Below are 24,413 nucleotides of genomic sequence, written 5' to 3' on the forward strand. Positions count from 1 at the left end.
TATTCCTGCAACTAAATGCCAATCCACACCACCAGCAACCAACCCCCAGTGACCAGCTCACACCCAGCAGCCAACTTCCCCACAACTGTCAGCTCTTATTGTCAGCAACTGACCCACCAATTGTCAGCAACTGACCCTCCTAACTGTCAGCAACTGACTCTTCTAACTGTCAGCAACTGACAGCCTGCAATGGAACCTCAGTCAGCAGGGGGCTCCCTGGTTCCTATTTTCTGTCACTGTGGGCTGATTAATCCCTACACATCTCTATGGTAAGAACACCTCCAGGTCCCCCATTAAATTAAAGAATTCATTTTTACAGCTCCCAAGTGGTTCTTTCCTTATCACAAATTTATGTGAGGAGCAATTATTAAGAATGAAAATAATATTATAGAGGGGAAGAGAATACCATAAATTTTTCCGCCTATATCAAAGTTTGTTTTACTCTTGATATAGATTATTTTATAAAATTACAATATTCTCTTTAAAGTGTATAAGAAAACAAGTTATAAAATCTTTCAATTAATATTTATTTAAAATATTTCATCAAGTAGAATTAAAATAAAATACTTGATATCTAAAACCTCAAATTGGAACTCTAATTTATCTGGGATAACACAAATAAATGAACTAAAAAGAAAAATCCTAATTTCTTTTATACATGTAAAAATATCAGATCAGAAAGTCATTACAGTACCCTTGAGTTCTTTGTGGAATTGCAAATAGGAAAATGGACTGTTATAACATACATGGTCAGACTTGCCTGATTAGGAGCTTTAAGACATGAGGGGAGACAGCTACAGGGGCAAAGGAACTGCCTATGATCAAACTTTTCTTTCCTTTCACCACACACATACAGTATATCAAAGAATGCCAAGAGACTACATCTTGGGAGCTTCAAAAATCACTCATCAAACAATCCAACTACTTATAATAATTTATTAAAGGTCTTAAAACAAAGATCAAAAGGAAATATACCCAGCATTTCTATTCAATCCCTCAGTGCCTGATGACTAATTTGTAAAGGAGAGCAGAAATCTTCACAAGTGAAGCCAAAATCATTTGAGGACACTTTGATATAACGCCACAAAGGATATGAACAGGAAGGCAGCAGGAGCTACAAATGGCTAAGTTCCATTAAGTGTACTAATAAAAGAGTAATGGAATTTCCTCTAACTATGAGTAAAATTGCTAGGAATGGGAAAAATTTAGATAAGTGGCACAAAATCTTTCAGCTTGTCACATTTGCTCCTTATATTTTAAATTTATTGAATACTGCATTAATTAAGTGGGCCAATCTGTAAAATGCAGTATTTCTATCAGCAATTCTGCCAATTTCATTTATTTGCCTCTTTTCATGATTTTCAGTCTAGACTCTACTGTTTGCACTGCTAGACAGTGGGACTACCTTACAAGTAGAAAAGCAGAATATTTTGAAGTGACTGTTCTGGTTTTAAAAGGTAATTTGAAATGATATATTTTAAAATGTCAACTCATATCTCCATAGCTGTACATAGGATAGCATTCCCTTGGAAAAAGTATTAGAACTCAAGAATCTATCCAAACATTCATTTTTTAAAAACAACTAGAGAATGATTCCCTGCTTTGGACATTTGTTTTCTCAACTGAATCCGGAGAGAAGATTGACAAGACTTTCTAACACATCCTGCTCACATTTGAGAGAGATATGTATTAGCATTTTAGCATAAACATTTTTTTGTTTTGCTTCTGCAAATTATCTTACATTAATTGATCCTGTGGAACAGTATAATGTCATGAAAGTTTTTTTTTTCTAAACAAAACATGCATAAATCCTGTAACAGAAAGAAATTCTTAGAATTATAAGAGATCACATGATTGTTCTAGCCCAGGCTAATTTTTAACTGTTAAGCCACTGTTAACAATGACTTGCCCAAGATCACACAATTAACTGGTAGCAGAACAGGAATTAGAACTCACATTTCTTGATTTTTCAATCCAATGCTTTTTCTTTTATAATACTGGTTCAATAAAGACACAGTACTAAACATTCTATTTCAAGCAATTATCATCAATGGTGATAAATATTTAGGGTAAATGTATTGGTAAAGTCCATTTTCTATTTAGATTTTCTATGTCATTTCATGACACTTATTCTTGATAAACCCAACTTCTGGTTGGCAATTGATTTATATTTCATCACCATTCTGGGAAACCAAGAATACCCATTAGAATACTTTGAAATTTCAATAATAACCTGCTAAAATATCAAATGAAAGTAATACATAGAATGAAACTGAGTTTCAGATGTAGAAATCTGGATTTAGAGACAAATGATTTGGGTTTGAATTCTTGCTTTAGTACTTCCTTTATCTGCTCCTTGGTCAAATCTCTCTGGGTCTCAGTTTCTTATCTGTAAAATGAGGAATCGGACTATATTGTATCCTGCAATTTATGATCATTCTAGTAAGATCTTAGAGGGCTATTAAAAATTTAAACTTGAAAATAATGACATTCAATAATCATAATATAGCTTATATATGTACTATGTATACATTACACCTTATATTTCTTCATGATTTTACCAAGCATTAAACATATATTATTTTCTTCTAACAACCTTATGAAGATTTAAAACTATTATTACCTCCCTTTTACAAAGGAGGAAACTGAGCTGCAGAGAAGTTAAAAGACAGATGTAAGGCCATCAGGCTACAAAGTGACAAAAGCAGTCCTCAGGTTTTCTGAGCCCAGGCCTAACGACTCCAGGAGGACTGGCACATCTTACCCTTTGTATTATGGAACATTATGCCACAGCAGTTGCAGCAAGATTTAAAGTATTGAGAAGACGCTTTTCTTACCTTATGATCATATGGATTATATGAATGGAATAGTTGAGAAAGGTCTTTTGTCCGTTGCTTTTTCTGAAAATGAACCAAAAAAAATCACATGTGTTAATTAACAGATGGCATAAATAGCAAAATAATAACTAGGATATAAAAATGTATTTAATTGAGATGATGTGTTCCTGTAACATGTGAGTAGAGCTCCTGCAGAGATCCTGGAATGACATTATCTAGGGGGCTTTAACCCAGCCTGGAGAATCACTCTAGGACACTGTGTACAGTCTAAAATAGACCCTCCTGGATGACAATCTGATCTAATGCCCACGTGATCAGGTTACCTCCCCAAGTTTTGCTATCGTTATTAAGTCGGTATATAATGAAGACTCTTTGCTCTTATCAAAATTTCTTCATTAGCCAAAAATAATATACTTATAAGAAAGAATAAATAGAATAGGGGAAGAAAATTTTAAATAGAAAGAACACATTCTAATTTTTTTTTATTACAATTATTACTACTCTAAATTGAATACTGGAATATGGATTCAGAAGTCACATGGACCTAATAAGTCAGTCCTCTTTCCTCAGAGGCTTGTAGACCTTCAAATGATGGGCAGTTAAGCTCTATCGTTCCATACTCCATACTCATACATAATTATGCAATCTCAATGTATTTGAACTCTAAGATTTCTCTCTGATTATAACTTCCCACCTTTCTTTGAGAGTCCTTGCTTTCTAATTCTTCTCTAACTTCGCCCCAAGCTTTGGTTTTCTACTCCTCCTTGTTTTTGCATTCCGTCACTCATTCTAAGTCTGACTTTTCTGCCTTTACAATCTTGGCTACCCTAGTGGCTTCTGCCCTTTTATCTCTTGCTCCCACATCCTCTTGTGGCTCACGGTTTGCCAAATCTCAATCTTAGGTTTCACCCCCCAACATTTGCTCTTTTGCTTGAGGAAGTCACCTAACTGTAGAGATGTACTCCACTATATATTTATGTTCTCTAATATCAACTGGACCTGCATTGCTGTGTAATAATCTTTTTATTGATTGCAGATTGACTTCCTATCATTCCCTGCTGTGACTGTTCCATACCTTCAATGCTCTCTTGGAGGCTCCTACATTATCATTCCCAACTCCCTATTCCCCCACTTGCTTCACATAGGATATTACTTTTAAACTGAAAAACATTTGCCTTGTGCTCTACCTCTTTACTTCTTTATAATTTAATATGTTTTTATATAATTCCCCATGTTTTCTACCTTTGTTCCAAGAAAGAAGAGGTCATTATTCTTGACAATACTAAACCCTTTGCTTATATTCTTGAACCCCTCTCCTTCTATTTCCTCTAGAGGTTTGTTTCTTTTTCATCTACTTTTTCAACTTCAATCTCATTTTACCCCCAGGCTTCCCCCCCCCCCCACATACCTAAAAACATGTCCAACCCCCCCTAGACCTTAAAAGATATTCATTTAGTACTATAATTTCTTCGACTATTTTCTCTTCTGTAAGAAGACTGTTATATTCATTACCTTCCTCATTTCTTACTTGCTTCTAGACTTGGAACACTATTGAATCTTCTCTACCAAAGATAGCCAATGATATCTTAACTGTAAATCCAAAGGCCTTTTCATTCAGCTTGCTGTCTTCCACCATTTCCTAATGAAAGACACATTCTATTCCCTTGGCTTCTCTGTCACCTCTTTCTCTTTATTCTCTACTGCCTTGTCTGACAGCTTCTCAGTCACCTTTACTGCCTGGTCTGACAGCTTCTCAGTTCATCACCAAACACAGGTGTAACTCCATGTTCCATTCTGGGTCCTCTTTATTTCTTTCTCAGTAGTTTCTCTCCTGTTGATTTATTTTATCAGATTCCATAGCCTCAATTATAAGCTCTCTATATATAACCTCAAAATTAATATAGGCAGTCTTCAGGGAGACCAGAGTCATCAACAGTTTGCTAAATATCTTCATCTAAATATAGAGACAATTCAAACTCAACATGTTCAAAATGGAACTCAAAATTAACCTTCTTCCAAATTTTCCAATTTCTTTTGGAGGAATTGTAATCCTCCCAGTTACCCAACTAATCAAGCAGCAGATGCCCATTTGCCTATATTAATAATATATTAAGAATTTGCTTATGTTAAGAATTAAGAAATATTAAGAATGTTAAGAAATTAAGAATCTAGAACCCATTAGCATTATTCTCAGTATGATGAATACAAAGAATAAAAAGAATAAAAAATATAAAAAGTCTATGCATGAAGATGCTTACAATATATTGGAAGAGACAATATATGTACATATACAAAATAGAAAATATATTAAGAGTAATATATAAAACTTTTTTTAGGGTAGATAATATAACATCATGTAAAAAAGTCATATTTGAGCTGGCATTTGAAGGGGAGTAGAAATTATAAAAGGCCAAGGAGAGGACTTCTCACTCATAACTATCTTTATTATGTAGAGGAATTTAAGGGAAAGGAAAACAAAAAAGGAAAAAAGCATAAGAGAATTGGAGAGGAAAATCAATTATTAATGATCATGACTGAGAACATGAATGGAATGAACTCACCCATAAAATGGAAGAGAACAGACTGGATTAGAAAGCAGAATACAATGTTTTGTTGTTTTTAAGAAAAAAAACTTGAAAGATAAAGATTCACACAAATAGAGTTAGAATAATGAATTGGAGGAGAATCTATTATTATGTTTCTTCTGGAGTAAAAAAAAACAAAACAGGGATAACATTTTATCATGTCATAATGAGTATAAGTATATTTCATTGAAAAGGGAAACTACATTATGCCTTTGGACATTATAGACAATTAATTAATATTCATATTTAACATATTTCCCACATGATATACCATCAGAATATTTCCCTTCTTTCCTCACACCTCTACAAGGTAGTGGTAAACAGTTTGATATAGGTTATACCAGGGTTATCATGTAATATATATTTCCATATTCCTCATTCCATGAAAGACACACATCACATATACAGTAAAAACTCATGAAGGAAATAAAATGAGAAAAATGGCATGTTTGATCTGCAATCAGACTCCAACAGTTACTTCATTGGCTGTGGATAGAATTTTTATCATGAGTCCCGTGGGGTTGTCTTGGAATCTTGCTGATATAATACATAAAAAATATAAACAGGAAGGAGTATATTCCAGGCTTGGGGGATAGCCTGTGCAAAGGAATGGAGGCAGAGATAGATGCTCTTTACTGGGGACAGAAATTGGCTTAGTTTGGCTGCAAGAAAGAGTTTTTGAAAGGGATGAATATAGAAAAAATTTGAAATATAAGGTTGTAAAAAGACTGTAACAGTCTTAAAATGTCCAAGAGGAATTTATGTTTTATTCTAGAGGCAAGAATAAGACAGACTTATTGGTAAAGAAAGTACAAATCATGCAAAGTCTTTACAATTTTTCATACATTTTTAATGCTCTCTTGTTCTTTTAAAAGGGGAAAGATGTTTTTATTTCCTTTCATTATTCAAATAGCAATTCCTTTTCCTTTACAAGAATCTTAAGAGTAATTCACCATATATACATTTTCTACCTTGTTGACACCTAGAACCCTACACTGATCATTTGGGCCCTAGAGTTAGTTTGGATCTGCTTTTAACCTTTAGCTTACTTGCATCTTATCTCTCTTTGCCCTCTGAAGACAGATATCTTAGTATGGAGGCAACCTTCAGACTCAAGTTCCCAAAAGAATATGACCCTATGCTCTGACACTTGGCTTTTGCTGACTCTATAACTTTGCCTGGATGGACCTTTCTAAGTCTCTTATTGCCATATTTATCAGGCTTATCACTTATGATAATCAAAATCCATCATTTCTCTGATCCTGCTCAAAGACAGAAGGATATGATCTTTAAAAAAACTGGTAGACAATTTCTTGGCTAATAAAACTGTTTAACTCTGTAAGCATGGCAGCCTTGGAATGAGTTTCAAAGAAGCCACTTGCCCACAAAAGTTTTCATTAGCTAATAATTTTGCCCAATCTTTCTCTGCATGCACCAATTTGGTGCATCACCTTTTGGCTTACACTTCAATCAGAAAGATCATGGTGAACATTAATACTTACTCCTTTTGGGATAAGTACTAAGAAATATTGCAAGAAAAATCCCCAACATTTCCCCAAAGAAATGACATTGGAGACCAGGAAGAAAATAGTCTGTTCTAGATTAATCAATATTCCTTAGTACAAAAAGCTCAGTAATCTACACTCCTACAATAAATATAGGTATATTCCCTACACCTTGCAATAAATATTTGAGGCAGATCTTGAAATGCCTAGGAGGATCAAGAATCTTGAAATGTTTTTCTTTCTGAGTCAAAAGGATTCTGAAAATATTTCTAAATCTTGACACAACATATCTGATATATCAATCTGTAGTCAACCTTTGATTATCCATATTATTCATGTCAACAAATTGATGTAATGAAAAATCAAGGAGAGAACAAATCTAGGCCCCAGTATATAGAGGTGGTATTTTCTGAAGTCTACTAATTCTAGCATCAAGCTACATCAAGGCCATCTTGTACAGTGGCAATCTCATAATTCCACTCATACCAGTAACTCAGCAATAGAATATAATTTACTTGTTAACATACCATAAGTATATGATACAAAAAAACTCTATCATCAAATATTTGCCTATTAGCAATCAAGCAAAAAGCAAACTAGCAGCTTGTTCCTGTAAATTTTAGCTATAGTCTTAGAGTTGTGGATGGTTTTGCTGACAATATAGCAGAACTGGTAACTCCTGATAGTAACAGTGGGCTTCAAGGTTTTGTAGACTTAGAATTTGGAGTCCTTAGAGTTTATAAACCTGCTCATAGCTACTGGTCAGAAGCATGTACCACTGAGGGGAGATTCAGTATGAAAACTCATCATAAGTACATAGGCATCAGTTTCAAATACATAGCCAAGAAGATTAAAAACAATGTATAAAACTTGTTGAGCCCTGCTATTAGCAGTTTTAACTGAAACTAAAAGAAGAGCCAAAAATGGAGTAATTAGGTATTTTCCTATTGCGTCATAATATAAGTATAAATTATCTCCCACTTTTTAGCCTGTTAAAACAAACATCTGTCATACAATCACCTGTTAATTCTCTAAGTGTTTGAAATGTAAACATGTTAAACAAGTTATATGATGAACTTGTGTTGTTACTACAATGGCCAAAATATAGTCTGTAGAGCAAACACCTTTCACAGAGTTGTATGAGGTACCCTCAAGTCACCTTCTTCAAAATATAAAGGTTTAGTATATGGAGATAAGAGGCTTTTTGAAAAAAAGTACATGTTGGATCCTGCTGTCCCAGTAGGCTACATTTCTGTATTAAAGAAAGGAGGGAGCTATGTTATGCAAGGCTCAAGTAAGCTTTAGATTCCTGAGGCCTCAGAATGTCTTCATATCTCTCTTATTAACATTTTTACAAGTAGCTTTGTATTCTGCCTTTTCAGGGACAAAAAAGGGTAGTAAGGAATATTTCTTATGCTCAAATATTTAATCTATTCTAGGAACAAAAATACACAAAAAACTCCAAAGATCTCATTCAGAGTAAGTACTAATGGTCTTAAGAATATGCTTTTTTAAAGCAAAAATGGATTTTTGCAATGCCTCTAAAGTTTCTATTTATAAAACTTTACTTACTAGTCTTTTGTCTGCTCACATACATTAACCCAAAAAGGCTATAATCCAATTATGGTTTTACCCAATAATGATAATTTTTTTTTAAATTGAGAAGTGTATTGTTTGAGAAGTTTAACTACTTCAAATTAAATTTATTTCTTTTCCTTAGTGGATAATGAGATTAATTTTCTAGAAGTGTAATGTTCCCATTTAGAAAGTTTTTGACATAAAAACATGAAAGTTTTTAATGGCAATTTAGGCAATTATAAATTGCCCAATCAAGTTACAAATATATATTTTTTCAGTGACAAGCATATGAATGTTTGAAACATTATAGGTTGGTTTCTGTAACAAACTGAAATCCTGATAAAAAACTGATGATTATGTGCACAAAAATTTTGATGTTTGAGAAGTGATTAGATAAAATTCAGAATACTTCTCAATAAGCATTTTTTCAATTTGTCATCACTCTGTTTCTAAACTACCATAAGGTTTTTTTGTCATTTGAGACCAAATTGATTCCCAAGGATGGTCAGACTCAATAGTGCATGTGTTCATTTGAACTCTACACACTGTACCAGAGTAGCTCCTTCATTCCCTTCTATTACCCTGTGATACTTCATCAACTCTGTATTCATGTGATCTAGGTGCTATGAACATCTGCATTCTTGCAACCTGAATTTCAGGTGTTATAATGAAAATAGGACTTTCATACTACTATGCTTCTAGGGGATATTGGTTAGGGAAGCTATGTCTTTGTATTCCCCTAGGTTGCTGGTAACTGGAGAACACCAATTCAGTCACCTTTGCTTGATGGTATAATTCCCTTTCTAAATAACAGTACCCAGGCAGGACTCTTAATGGTCTGGTGGATGGGTAACCCTTCAGGTCCCATCATAATAATCAGGGGTTGGATTAATTATTAATATTGGGCTCTAATTAGCCTAGGATCACGTTTTCATCTGACTGCATTGCTCACTCCCCAAGGGTTGTGATATAATGACTACTCAGAAAGGTACTTAATGAAACTTTATCTATTGATCTTAAGTAGGGAAAGGTATAATTAGGAACGGATTGGTGGTAGGAGACTCTGTTACACTAATATCTATTATCAATAATTCCTCAGGGCTGTAGGCTGTTGTTTCAGTAAAGCTGGAGCTAGTGTTTCACACTTCTCTGGTTCAGCTTGGCCACTGCCAAACCAGAGAGGGCAATCTGCTCGGTTGGTACAGATACTGTGATTTCTCTCAGCTTCTGTATTATCAGTTTGTGATATGTCGGCCTGCACAGTCTTCAGGAAGTAACCACCTTTAAGAAAATGCACCCTCTTCTTCTTATACTTCCCTCCTCCGGGAAGTATATGATATGAGGGAATGGTGGAACCAAGATGCTGGGGAAAAGGCAGGCTCCTATGACCTCTCCCAAATTCCCCTCCAAATGACTTTAAAATAAAGTCTCAAAAGAAATTATGGGGAAGCACAACCCACAAAAGAACAGGAAAAAGAATTTTTCAACCCAAAACATCTTAGAAAGGGGACGGGAATAGTCTGTTGCACCCAGGTGAGAGTGGAGGAAGTCCACTGTAGGATGTACCAGTGCAGACCCTGCTTCTGCAAGCCAGCAGCAGGCCTTGGGGGCAATTGAATTAGCAGCAGCAATTCCCAGAGCTCTCAGCCAACAGATAGTAAGGAGGTCTGACAAATAGTCAGGGGATAACAAAGGTTCCTTTACTCATGGTGGGTGCAAAATTCTGTTACATTGCCCATTTGCAGATCTGAATTGCAGTCCCAGGGTAAGGAGGAGCATTAACACAGCATAGTTTGCAGCTATAGGGGAGTAGAGAGCCTAGTCAATGTTAAAGGGGAGAGGGGGATAGAGAAGAGTGTTTGAGTGCAGAAGTGCAGAGCAAAGACCAGCAGAAAAGTGCAGAGCAAAGGCCAGAGGAGTAGCAAACATACCTTGGCTTGGATCATTCCACCTTGGAAGAATTGAAAACTTATAAACTCCCAGAACTAGTGCTAAAAGCAGCTACACAAAATAGCTGAAGCTTGGGATAGTGCTTTCTCTACTCTTGGGGCAAAGCCCAACTTTAATAATATTTGAAATTAAAAGTCAAGAATAAGCTGGAAAAAATGAATAAAGAACAAAATAGAACATGACTATAGTGACAAGGAAGATCAAAACACCATCTATGAAGAAGACAACAAAGTCAAAATTACTATATTTAAACCTCAAATTCAAATGTGAATTGGTATCAGGCCCAGAAAATCCAGGAAGGCTGTTAAAAAAATCAAATAAAGGCGGTAGAAAAAAAATGGGAAAAGAAATCAGAGTGATGCAAGAAAAACATGAAAAAAAGAGTTGACAGCTTGGTAAAGGAGACACAAAAAAATGCTGAAGAAAATAATACTTAAAAAGAACAGGACAAAAGGTAAACAGAAAAACAAAAATTCATCAAGGAGAACTCCTTAAAAAAATAGAATTGGCAAAATGTGAAAGGTGGTAAAGAAACAAACCAAAGAAAACAATTCTTTAAAAATTATAATTGAGCAATTGAAAACTAATGACTACAGGAGACATCAAGAAACAATAAAAGAAAATCAAAAGAAGTAAAAAATAGAAAAAAATGTGAAATATCATTGGAAAAATAACTGATCTGGAAAAAAGATTGGAAAGATAACTGAAGCATTTTTTAACTCCCTTAAAGTCACGATAAAAAAAAAAAGAACCTAAGTATCATCTTTCAAGAAATTGTCAAAGAAAACTGCCCTGATTGCAGATGAATTTAGAAAGAGTAACTGAACGCGAAGTTCACTGAGAGAATTGAGGTTGCAATTAGATTTGGACATTTTGGGTTATTAATATTGACTATTGCCCTAATCCAAGACTAAAGATCTTTTAAATATCTGTTTTACAGGGAGAGAAACAGACTTCAAAAAGAGAGCTGAATTCCTCAGCTACATTTTGTTCCCAGCATTATTGCCCTTATTGGGAATGGTCCAAGTAAATTCTACTCTTCTTTTTACAGTTGTACTAAATAATCTTCATGAGTAAAAGTCTCTCATTTATATTTAAAGGCAGGGAGAAAGGAAAGAATATAGAAACAGTCATTCCAAATGAGTCTGAATTTGAAGAGAATAATACTACAAAATTACAATATAATACTAGGAGGTAGGAGCAAGATATATAGGGAATTAATACAGATAAATATTGCAAGAATATTCAGACAAGCTAAAAAAAAGTTGTATACTGACAAACTACAAATCATTTATAATAATAGCAATTAGAATGAAAACAACTTTGAGATTCCTTTGGAAGCTAAATTAGAATGATACCCTCACAATCATTAAACTATACATATCCTTTGGCCTAAAAATACAACTGCTATAGCCTATCAACCAAAGAGGACAAAGGTACATAATGAGCATTCAAATGTAAGAAAACACTTATATTATGTGAAGTAATAGGTTGTAATACCCATGAGTAGATGGAACATTTACACTAAAGAGATTGCATATACAGTGAAGAAACATTTATATAAAATTCAAGATAGCAGAACTCTAAATCAATGTCAAAATAAATTAGCCAATTTATTCAATTTGCTTCATTGATTTACAAGTCCAGTATTCAAGGATGGCATGACTGAAAAAGCAGGGAGCTGATTTTTAAATGATAGATGATGTATGCAGTAGATATCTATAAAACATAAGCTTTCAAACTATAACTACTATAGTCCTTTGTCCACAGTAGATACTTAATAAATGTTTGCTGACCTGAACTGAGAGAAGTAGGCACAACTTGATTACCTTCTCAATTACCTTATGTATGGGGAAACGGAAGACAGTGAAGAGCAGTGGTGAAGACTGATTAGATCTATTTCCTAACATGGGCAATGTTGCTAGAGATAAAATACAGGATTATTAATTTAGAACTGAAAGAGAATTTATAGTCCAGTCACCCATCATTTTACAGATGAGGAAACTGAGGTTTAGAAATGTTAAGTGTTATGAAATCAAAAGGGAATATGATATTGTATGGAATAAAAGGGAATATAGGAAGTTAGGGAATGTTTGGAGAATATATGAAGGGCTAATGAAGCAGACTAATCACTGAGGCTAGATACTTGAGGGTACTAGGAGGAATAAGCTGGGTCTTCAGGCTAGGAAGGCTATCTCTTAATACAGAGCAACTTAAAGTCAGGCAGAAATTGTGAGAAGCCTGGCTGAAGGTTTTATTCAGCCCCTGATGTTATTCCAAGCTCCCTAGAGGGGAGGAGTAAATAGCCCCTCCCTTCTGGAGAACAAATCCCAGCATACAGGAAGAGGAATGCTAGCCACTTCCTGCCCAAGATGGATGCCTGGTTTAGCCCTCAAGAAATAAAAGAAAGTAATTCCTTTCCTTCTTCAGCCTTGCCCTACTAGTTGGTACAATGATTCACCAAAAGCTCTTTGTATAAAGCCAAAAGGGGTTTATTAATGCCAGGGGTAAGCTTGGGGGAAAAGAGGGATTAAGGTTTTGTAACTGCTGCTAGGGGAGAAGCTAATGCTGGGAGAGAGTCACAGAAGAGGGAGGTCAGACTGAGGGAGGTCAGCTCTCAGTCAGGGATAATTTCACTGCTCTGAGGTAATAAGGTTTATCAGATCACTAGATAAAGGGATGGCTTGATTTAGGTTGTCCTGCCTGCCTATGGGAGCTAATTCCCACGATCTCCACCCACCAAAATACCCTTCCTCCCAGGGCCCAATGGGGAAATACAGAGAATAGCAGGATGTCAAAGGAGAGGTCAGGGATAGGTCCAGGGAAATCAGACAAAGCCCCCAAAGTCCCAAGAAGCAAAAGGCCCTTCAGTTGGTACTCCAGGGCTATTTATAGACCAGCTCTAACGGTTTTCCCATGAACCCAGCACTCTGGCTGGTTCAACATTCTATTCCTTTCCAACTGTCAGAGCTGCTACAGTTGGTTTGCAAAAGCAAGAGCTTTTGCTGCAACCCTGCATTACATAAGTGACTGTCTCACAGCTAGTAAATTGCAGTGTGAAAAGTCAGACCTGGCTTCTCTATCTCAGGCTGTCTTCCAAAGAGGTAATTTTCTAGATACACAGGCATGGTATTATTCTAATTATTTTATTAATATACATATTATTCTAATATTCTGAATTTGAGAAGAATAAATGTAAATTGGGGCTTTTAAAACTACTGCCATAGAAGTCTATGTATTTCTGCCCCAGGAGCAATTATTAAAATGCCCAATATTCTATCTTCTCTAAAGCACCCCATCATAAGAAACAATGATCTAATGAATTTGTTGTTTAAATCCAAGACTAGGAGAATAGGATCTAGGTCTCCACAAGTCCTGTTAGAGTTTTATGCTCATGCAGGAATCCAGAGTCTTATTTACATATAGCACAAGAAAAAATGACAAAAAAGAATGGAGAAAACATAATGTCTGTGACCCTCAGATAAGTTACTATTCCAAACTAAAATCTGATCAAAATCGATGCATCTTCCTCATGACCTTGGATAACCCCTACTGTCACCCTATTTGAAGAGAAGCTAGAAAATTGTTCTGTGCCTGATATTGTTCAGTTTCTAGATAAGCCTGCTGGTAGTCTTTATTTTGATTCTGTGGCTCTGACCTGGAAAGGCAAAAATGACAATGTAGGTTTGATAACTCTCCTACTTCCAATATCTAATTCAGAACCTACTACAAAAAAAAAAAAAAAAAAAAAAAAAAAAAAAAAAAAAAAAAAAAAACGAAAATAAAAAACATTTCTATCAGCAATGTGACCATGACTGATATCACTCTCTGTTCATGACATGGCAGTCATAAAGGGGCCTAAAATTAATTTCAGGGGTGACTAAGCTTTTTGACCTACCTATTCTTGAAGTAGTAGGTCAAAAATATACTTACTTTTCCCTTATATATTAAAACACAAGAACTTTAGGGTTTATTTTTGTGTCAATAGATCCTTTATTTGATAACTGGGAAGGTAACTTAATGTGAAGTTCAATCTTCATTTCATGATTTTACTTCTAAGATCAGTCTAGCCTTTCTCATAGCCTACTTGCAAGGTTAACACTATAATGGCCAGTGACTGAAATGGCATGAAACTGGTTGCTAACCAGAGAGTCTTTGTAGTTACTGGAAAAAAGTTTGAAAGGAGAGATCAAAGAGTCTTCCTTTTACCGATTCTCTCTAGGTGCTTTTTTGACACTCTTCTGCTACAGACTGATGTTAGTGACCATTTTTTGCCTATCACATAAGAAATAAGGCACAGTTAGGCTGTGGTGTCTGTGATCAAGTCAGATTTGTATTTGCACTCTCTAGGGAGGCCACATGTGTATTTATAACACAGCACAAGTGTAGGACCCTACCATGTAGTGGATATAGTTATCAAAGTGAGATATACAACAATAAGTGGGCTGGTAATGGTAAATTTCAGGCCCCAGCAAAAGCAAAAATGACTGGGCTTTTTAATTTGCCTTCTTCCTACTCCACCTCTATCAACAGAGTTATGTTACTCTGGTTTTTTTGTTGTTTTTTAAAAAAGCCTATTGACAAAATCTTAACATGTATATTTGACAGTTGAAAAACAAAAGAAAGATACAATCTTAGTAATTCAGTGATTCACCTTTGAAGGAGGCATATGTGAAGAAATTCACATAAAAGTAACAGCTGATGTCATTAAAAGTCCAACTGAGGGACCATATTGCTACAGGATCTTTATTCTGCCTAGAAATTTCTGGTTCTAGGAGTATATATCATCCATTACTTTCATTTTAAAAAAGCAGTAGAAGAAAGTAAATGCTAATGAAATATATGTGTACAGGGGAGAACTGGTTACTGAAGTGAAAATGAGGAGAGAGCTAATAGAAAGTGAACATTTCTAACTAACACATGTGACAGAGGAAAATAAAATTCAGGCACAGTCTAACAATAATCTCATCCTGTTGCTTCTCTCATTTGACTGTGAGCTCCTTAATGGAAAGAGTTATTTTTGCCCATTTTTTAGGGGGGTATCCATAGTATTTAGCACAATGCCTGAAAAACACAGTAGGTGCTTAATACATTCTTGCTGACTCAACTCTCACAATTTGTGATTCTACAAGTTTGTATACACATGTATGATTGTATTCAGCTTTCCAGTTAAATGCATTGCTACTAACTTACAATTAGGGTGCAGGTTGTCACTTTGAATGATTTTTCCAATGGAAATAACTTTCCTAGATTTTATTAACTAAGTCCACATTGTGGACTATTTGTGGCCATTGAAGGGTATGACAACTGGCTCACATAACAATTATGTAGCCTTGGCTCTATTTGTACAGAGATATGAGCAAATGACCCTCTTTCTGAAACCTGATTCAACTGATGAATATTGCTCATGAAGAGAGGCAGAATCTGTGTAGCTCTTATAAATTCAATTTAGTTTTGTATATGGGAAGATGCTGAAGAATGTGTTAAAATTATCTTTCATCTTAAAATATTATAAGGGAATAGTAAATCAGTAGCTTTTACACATGTCCTCTCTGGACTCACCATTCTAGATACTGGGCAGTGATGGTGAACCTTTTAGGGACCTTAGAGACCAACTGCCCAAATTGTAACCCTCATGCAGCATGTGTGACCCTGACCTTTACCCCACACAGGGGAGGGAAGAAGTGCTCCCATTGGGCTGTTGGGTAGAGGGGTGGGTGAAGTGAAAAATGTCCTTAGGTGTGCATGGAGAGAGGGAAGGAAACAGATCCCTCTGGCATGCATGCTATAGGTTCGCCAACATGGTACTAGAGGCATCTAATAAGAGTAGTTTAAAAGGGAAAATTGTGTTCAAAAGCACATTAATTATGTCTTGGAAACTTAAATGATATTATGCAGTTTGAAGAACATTCAAAGCCTTTTGAATCAGAAAAGCTGAATATTACTTTTTTGCTTTTTAAAGGTAAGGAAAATAAATACATCAAATAGAATCTGCAGATATACAATATAATTAAAATATACATTCATTTTCATTCCTTCAACACATAAAATGTTGTGTGTATATTGTGTGTGTGTGTGTGTGTGTGTGTGTGTGTATTGTGTGTACTGTGCTAAGGATTGGGTAGATATAAAGTCACATGAGACAGAAATACATAATTACAATGCACAATATTACATGAGAAGTACACAAGAAACTTCCAAAATGAGGTACTATGTAAGGTCAGAGAGACAAGCACTTTATGATATTTGAGTTGGGCTTTAAAGGATGGATAGGAACTCAGTAAGAGAAGGGTGTGTGTGTGTGTGTGTACACACATATATAATGGAAAGCATTCCAAGTAGAAAGCACAGGAGTATAATCAAAAAGTGCAGAGGAAGATATATTTATAGAAAAGAGAATAGTCTGATTTGGCAAGAGTTTCCTGAGAGAGGTAGTATGTATAGGAAAGTTAAGATGACACCAGATTCTGAAAGCTCTTGAAAGCCAGACAAAGGAGGTTCAACTTTACTGAGGAGGTAAGTGGGCACAATGAAAGCCGGGGTTCTTTACCTTCTCTGAGGCAAGGATCCCTCTGGCAGTCTGGTGAAGCCCATGGGCTCTTTTCCAGTGTATAATTTTTTAAATGCATAAAGTATATAAACTTACAAAGGAAACTAATTATATTAAAATACTATTATCACATTATTAAAAACATTCAAACTATTGTCCTTTATTTCTCTTCTCTTTGTCAATAATGATGATAAGAAAAATTGTCTACACTTACTACCTCCACGTCTTCTTGTAAAATTTAAATTAATATCAATAACTCCAGGTTCTTGTTTTTCCATAGAGTTTTAATAATAATCACTTGAAGTAGAAAATATAAAAAGGATAGAACTATAAAGCCTAATTTTCTAACCTAACTGACCACATGTGTAGATTCTCTCACCTGGCTCCCAGCAAGCCTCCTCAACCACATTCTGGGAAGCAGAGAGCTGGGGGTGGTTCCCCACCAAAACTTTATCCTCAGTCCATCTCATGCACGTATGTTCACATCCGTCCATTCATGTAGCATTCATACAGTGTAAGCACACAAATGGGATTCTGGGTAAGACCAGTGGGGTTCAGATGAGCCTTACAGAGTAAATTCTATCTATACACTCTTTTCTCACACCTCAAACTTTTACAATCTGGTTTCTTACTATAATCCTCAGCTTAAACTCCATATTTACCAGAGATTTCTTAATTTCCAAACTAACAGTATTTTCAAGTAGGATGAGTCCTATTTGGCCAGTATTTGATGGTGGTGATCACTCTCTCTGTTCAAGTATCTCTCCTAACTAGGCTTTATGATAGTCCTCTTACCAGAGTCCTCTCGTACTTGCCTGACTACTACTCCATCTCTTTTTTTGTCTCATCATTCATATTTCACCTTCTAATTGGGGATGTCCCAAAGGCTCTGCCCTTGGCCCATTTTCTTTCCCTTCACTCTTTCTCAGTGTCCTTTTCAGTTCCCATGGATTTAATTATCATCTAGATTCTTCTTTAAGTATCAGTCACACTTCAGTGTTGCCTGTTGGACATCTCCAACTCAATATGCCTGAAACAAAACCCAAATCATGTATCTATCAGGTTCAAAATCCAAGTGTCACTCTCTCCTCCTCACTTACACTCTGCATATATCTAAACAGTTGGCAAATCTTGCTGTTTTCACCTCAATAACATCTCTCTCCAAACCAATCCTTTCTTTCTACTCAGACAACTACCTCTTGGTTCAGGACCTAATTACCTCTCATCTATTCCAATGACTCTTAAATGTTATCCTTGCTTAAAGTTCCTCCCAACCCCCAATTCAGTAAATTGTGGAAAGGAGAGCAATTTTCCATTTGACAGATAAAATTTTGTTAATCACCTACTTCAAAAATTCCAGTGACTCTGTTGCCTTTAGGAGCAATATAAATTCTCCTTTCAAAGTCCTGAACCCTTTGACCCCAACCTATCTTTCCAGCCTTATTGTATATAACTTCTGCACATTGCAATCAGACCAACTTGGCTCCTTCCATACATCACTATCTCTCTTGTTGGACTTGCTAGCATCTTTTCCTGGACCTCTACCTCAGAGTATTCCTCTTTTTCCTTAAAGTTAATGCTCAAATATCACTTTTAACAGTAAGCCTTTCTGTTGCTCCCAACTGCTAATGTCCTCTTTTCCTTATTTCCTTATATTTATTCTCTTTATATTTAGAATTCTACATATATACTAGTTGTTTCCTGATTGTAATGCAATGTCCTTGTTGAGATTGTTTGCTGGGATTGTTGGATTCTCTGTATTTGTATCCTCAATACTCAGCACAGGATCTGGCAGAAAATAAGATTCTTCTAAACAGCTGTTGAATGATTTATTGACTGAATCATGCCATCAGCAAAGTCTTTCTTCCACATAGAGCTAGTCATGCTAAACTTTATGCTTGAAAGTCTTTAGAGCCATAGGGAATTTGGGGCAAAATAGGTAGATCTGAGAATCATCAGCAAGGAGATGACAACTGAATCCATGGGAGTGGATGAGATTCACCCAAGGGAAATAGAATAGAGGCAAAGAGAAAAGGGCCCAGGAGAGGGTGATGTCTCAAAAACCTAAAGAGAAGAGAGTATCAGGGAGAGAGTGATCAGAGGCTTCAGGGAGCTGAGAATTGGAAAAAGGCCACTGTGACAACTTAGAGCCCACTGTTGACTTAAGAGAGAGCAGTTTCAGTGGAATTATAGTCAGAAGCCAGACTGTAGGGGTTAAGAAGAGAGTGGAAGGTGAGAAAGCTTTCTTAAGAAGTTTTACTACAAAGGGCAGAAGAGCGAGAGAATGAGAGCATTCTGCCATTCCCACCAAGGTAATTCTTAGTCTTGGGAAAGGATTAGGTAATACCTCCCAACCCAATTCAGTTTCTTTGTGATGGTTCTTGGATTGGTGAGAATTGCTGAAAAATTCCCAATATCACAATTTTTTTGAACATTATCATGGTATTTAATCTCACGTAGGCCCTTAGCAATCCTCTGATGAAGCTTGTATAGACTTGCCTAACATTCCCCTAGGCATTATTATATAGCCTTTCCCCCTCAAAACCTCAACAGCTGGCCTCTGTTAAGGGAGAAACAAGGGAAAGGTGCCTTGAACAGAAAATATGGGTCTAGGTGGGTGTGAGAGACAGGAATGACAGGAAGGGGCCCAATAAGTAGGGAGACCGAAGTTTAACAGCAAAGGGGTGTCTGTTATTGAATTGGCTGTTAGGTCCAACTGCTACTCTGAAGCACCAAGACTAGGCCTATGGTAATCAGCAAAGTAAAGGCAGGAGATTATAAATTAAGGCAACATATTTAATCAAGGACAAACTAAGATTAAGGATGGGAATGGGGTTTACTACACTTAAAAGCTAAGGGCAAACCACAGGGACAGGGGAAGGACTTGACTACACTCTCCTATGATCTAAGCAAGACAGGACTCAAAGAAAGCTGTACTGGAGTCACAAGGGAAAAGTTCCTCCCAACCTGGTTCCAGCCAGGTTTGGTCAGCTTAGCTGAGGACCTGAGGGTGGCTTTACTTGGGATCTCACGGCTAATCCAGGGATGGTTTCAGGATGCCAGGAGTCAACTCCACCGGAACTGGTGATCCAAGGTATCCAGGTAAGGAGAGAAAGTTTGCAATGCTGTCCACCAGATCACAAACTACTTCCCTACTCAGTGCTGCTCTGCAGGTCTGATGTCCTCTGCTGTAAGCCTTCTCCACTCTCAGGATCCCAGGGAATCTGGATACAACTCCCCTAGCCCTGAGATCTTCCAGGGTCAGCAACAGTTTGTGCCAACCACCATGGAGTCCTTCTCAGGCACAAGCCACTTCCTACTTCCCCTGCATTCCATTCAGAATGTCCATGACCGCCAGCGAAGGCTTTTCCTAGCCTGCTTACATACCTACTTTTAAACTTATGCCTCTTATCCTCCTCCTCACTTTACCATCAAAGTTTACAACCTTGGTCTTATTTCTGACTCCTCACAATCTTACCATTCATCTACTTATCCAACTGGGGGGGCCAGACCTTGTGGATTCTACTTCTGCATCTTTCCTATCTGACCCCTTGGTTCCACTCAAAAGTCTACCATCCTGGTGTAGACCTTTATTCTCTGTTGCCTAGACTATAGCAATAGCCTACAAATGGGTCTCCCTGACTCAGGGCTCCCTTTTCTCCAAAAATCCTCTGCATAGTTTCTAAAGTGATTTCCATAAGTGCCAGGTCTGATTATATCCACTTTACAACTATCTCAACCTTTAAACATGTTCTATTTTTGGTGTTTTCTAATGTATATAATTATTAGCATAATAATCAGTATGATAATAGGGAAGGAGAAGGTAATAAATATGAAGTGACTATCATGTGCCAGGCACTGTGGTAAATGCTTTACAAATATTATCTCAGCTGATCCATATAATAATCCTACAAGATATGTTCTTTTTATTATTCCCATTTTACATCTGAGACAACTGAAGCAAATAGAGGTCAAGTGATTTGTCCAGGGTTGCCTAGCTAGTAAATGTATGAGATTATATTTGAACTCAGGTCTTCCTGACTTCAGAACTATAAGGTATCCCTACCACCTAGCACTGGAGGAGAGAGTTTCCTCATGGGAAAATCTAGTCTTTTTTTTTTTTTTTTTTAAACCCTTACCTTCCATCTTGGAGTCAATACTGTGTATTGGTTATAAGGCAGAAGAGTGGTAAGTAGGCAATGGGGGTCAAGTGACTTGCCCAGGGTCACATAGCTGGGAAGTGTCTGAGGCCAGATTTGAACCTAGAACCTCCCGTCTCTAGGCCTCGTTCTCAATCCACTGAGCTACCCAGCTGCCCCTAAATCTAGTCTTTTTAAGAATGCAGGTCAGCATAATTTATAGACTTGGCATTGCCTGAGAGATTAAGTTATAACACATCACGTGTGTCAGAGGCAGGATCTGAGCTAAGATCTTCCTGGCCAGCTCTCTACCTGCAATATACTGTGTTGCTTCTCCAAGAGAACAACAATGTTAAAAAGATGGCCTTTTTTTTAAGAGCAGGTAGGCTCTTAAATGTACTGCATTAACTTCCCATTTCCTTCTCTTAATTTTAAGTTGTTCACAAGATATGACACTGAAAGTCTAACTTAACTGGATAAATGTCTAGCTACATGGTTAAAAAATACTGGCTTTTGCTCAAATTTCATAATTTTTTCAATCTGGATGTTTAGGCTTATCTATTTTACATTGCTTTGCATTTAATTGTGGAGTATGACAGTGTTCTGGTGTACTTAATAAATGGTTATTAATTGATCAAGGGAATTGTTATGATTAGAACAATATCATATTTGAATAGAACCATTTGTAGAACCTCCTTTTGTTTGGACTGGGTGCAAGATATCTTCAATGACAATGACAAGCACCTTAGGTCAATGTCTTCCTTTACATGCTTTGATTAATGCTGATATGGGATGAACTGTTAAAGCTATCATCATGCTCACACATGTTCTATAATCTCATGATTCTGAAGTAAGCAGAGGAGACATCTTGTCTAAGGAGTGGATTCAAGGCTGCATTTTGTTATACAAAGTCAAATGCTTTTTAAAAATCAATAAGCACGGCAGGATCTTATATTTTGCATTCCTCTCATTCTACTGTATGACCTTAAAGATGTGGTCTCCTGTAGAAAACCATCTCCAAATGCCTGCCTGTTCCCTAGGATACCCCTGATGTGAATATAGACTGTTACTCATAAACATTTTATAAAGATGAGAAATAAAACATATGGGTCGGTAGTTGCTGATATCTTCTCATGTACTTAAAAAAAAACAAAACACTACCCAGAATCTTTTCTATTCTTGAATCTTTTCCTCTTGGAGATAATTTCATCATTAGGCCCTGCTTTTAGAAATGTGTTATTTGTAGGATATATTTCTTTTTTGTGTTAGATCAGGCTCATTTGTCGTCTGAAATTTATCTTATGAGCCATTGGGTCTTCCTCACAGAGAGAGAGCATCAACAACTGAGGTGACAATGTCAGTTTTAAAATATATTGAAACATTCATTATTTCTCATCATCAATCTGTTAACCATGATATTTTTTCAGCTTTTTCTAAGTTTATTCATTTTTCTGACTGTACCCTTTACCAGAGTAAAAAGCTCCAAAGATTTACAACTTGCTAAACAAAGTGCTTGAGAGGCAGCAAGAAGAGTCAATGGATAGAATGCTGTGCCCATAGTCAGGAAGATCTGAGTTCAAATATGGCCTGAGACACTAACTAGCGGTGTGACCCAGGCAAGTCACTTAACCTCTTTTTGCCTTAATCCATTGGAGAAGAAAATGGCAAACATCTCCCATACCTTTGGCAAGAAAATTCCATGTATAATATGGTCCCTAGGGTCACACAGAGTCAAAAATCACTGAATGGCTGAATAACAACAAATGCAAAGAAGCACATTCTTTAATTTTTCCAAATGAATAATTTCAAATAAAGACCCTAATAAATATAAGCAAAGGGGGTCACTTAAAGGCAGTATTTTACAAAGCTAGAAGCACCATTTTAAATTCCGTTTACTCATAGCCTTCACAATGATTATGACAACTAACTGACATAATATCTGGCACATACATAATAGATGCTTGTTGATTGATTATTTAGATTTGGTGCTTTGCAATTTGCTATTTATTTCCATATGTGATTTTATTTGATTTCCGTTTTAAAGACTTTTCAAATGCTCCCTTCTCAGAGAACACTGGTCTCAGAGTTAGCAGATTTGGGTTCTAGATTCAATACCATCCAAGTCATTTAATGTATTTGTTTCTCAATTTGTTAAACTGAAAAACAGGAATAATAAAATAAGGACCTCTATTTGTCCTGAGAACTTCCAGATGAAGAAACTCCCTCAAACAAAGTAGCCTGATACTTTCTCTACAACTTGGAGCAACAAGTAGGCCCATATTTCTTGATCATAAAGTCCATGGAGAAGGAGCAAGATGTAAGAAAACCAAGGTAGGAGAGGGCCTGCTGGTGAGAGGCTTCAAAAGTCAACCAGAGGACTCTTTTGTATTCTTGTGGTGATAGGGAGCCACTGGGGGTTACTGACTAGGAGGGTGACTTGTCAGACTTGCTTTTTAGAAGGCATCCATGGAAGATGGACTGAAGGGAGTCATTTGTGACAGGGAGACCAAACAGAAGCTTCCTGAAAGAGTCCAGGTTTGAAGAGATGATGACTTATCAGGGCTAGGGCAGGATCAGAAGAAAGAAGGGAACCCAGCAGAAAAGTGTTGGGAAAGGGAATCACCAGACTTGGCAACAGATTATCTGTAAGGAACAGGATGATGGTGGTGCTCTTAGCAGCAAAACAAACAAAGTCCAGCACCTTTATTGGGAGGAGGGTTTGGAGGGAAAATAACGAGCTCAGTTTTGGACATTTGGGTTTAAGATGTCTATAGAACATCTAGTATGTCTTACTAGGTAAGTTAGTGATGCAAGACTGGAGGTCTGCAGAAAGCTGGGGCTGGTCAAGTAGAGTTAGAGTCATTAGAGAGAGAGAATAACTGAATTCAAGAGAGTTGAGGTGATCACTAATTGGTGAAGAGGGAGAAGAGAAGTTGTTCTAGGACAGAACTCTGAGGGCAACATGGCTAGTAAGTGTGACTTAGCTGAAGAGAGACAGAGAAGGAGGATAATCAGAAGGAGCAGTAAGGTAGGTAGGAGAACCACAGGAGAGAGCAGTGTTGGAAAAACATACAGAGACCTATTCTTAATTGATGTGTAAATCATAATCTGAAAAATGCTGGTATTTTATAATCACATAGCTGTGTGTGTGAGAGAGAGACAGAACGACCCAGAGAAAGAATGAGTAGGAATAAGTTAATTTAAAAGTTACTTCCTCTAAATGAATACCTGCTACTAATCACTACAATGTGAAAGTAAATTTCAGTTCA

General features: G+C 36.5%; 1 protein-coding gene across 1 annotated transcript in view; it reads right to left on the reverse strand.

Moving 5' to 3' along the window:
- The window catches only part of CDKAL1 (CDK5 regulatory subunit associated protein 1 like 1), a 725,348-nt gene that overhangs the window by 153,042 nt on the left and 547,893 nt on the right, over positions 1 to 24,413 (reverse strand). The window contains exon 13 of the mRNA XM_044667435.1: positions 2,838 to 2,900. Within this exon, the coding sequence (XP_044523370.1) occupies positions 2,838 to 2,900 (63 nt within the window). The remainder of the gene's footprint in view (positions 1 to 2,837; positions 2,901 to 24,413) is intronic.

The sequence above is a fragment of the Gracilinanus agilis genome, chromosome 1, assembly GCF_016433145.1.
Source record: "Gracilinanus agilis isolate LMUSP501 chromosome 1, AgileGrace, whole genome shotgun sequence".
NCBI classification, from domain to species: Eukaryota; Metazoa; Chordata; class Mammalia; order Didelphimorphia; family Didelphidae; genus Gracilinanus; species Gracilinanus agilis.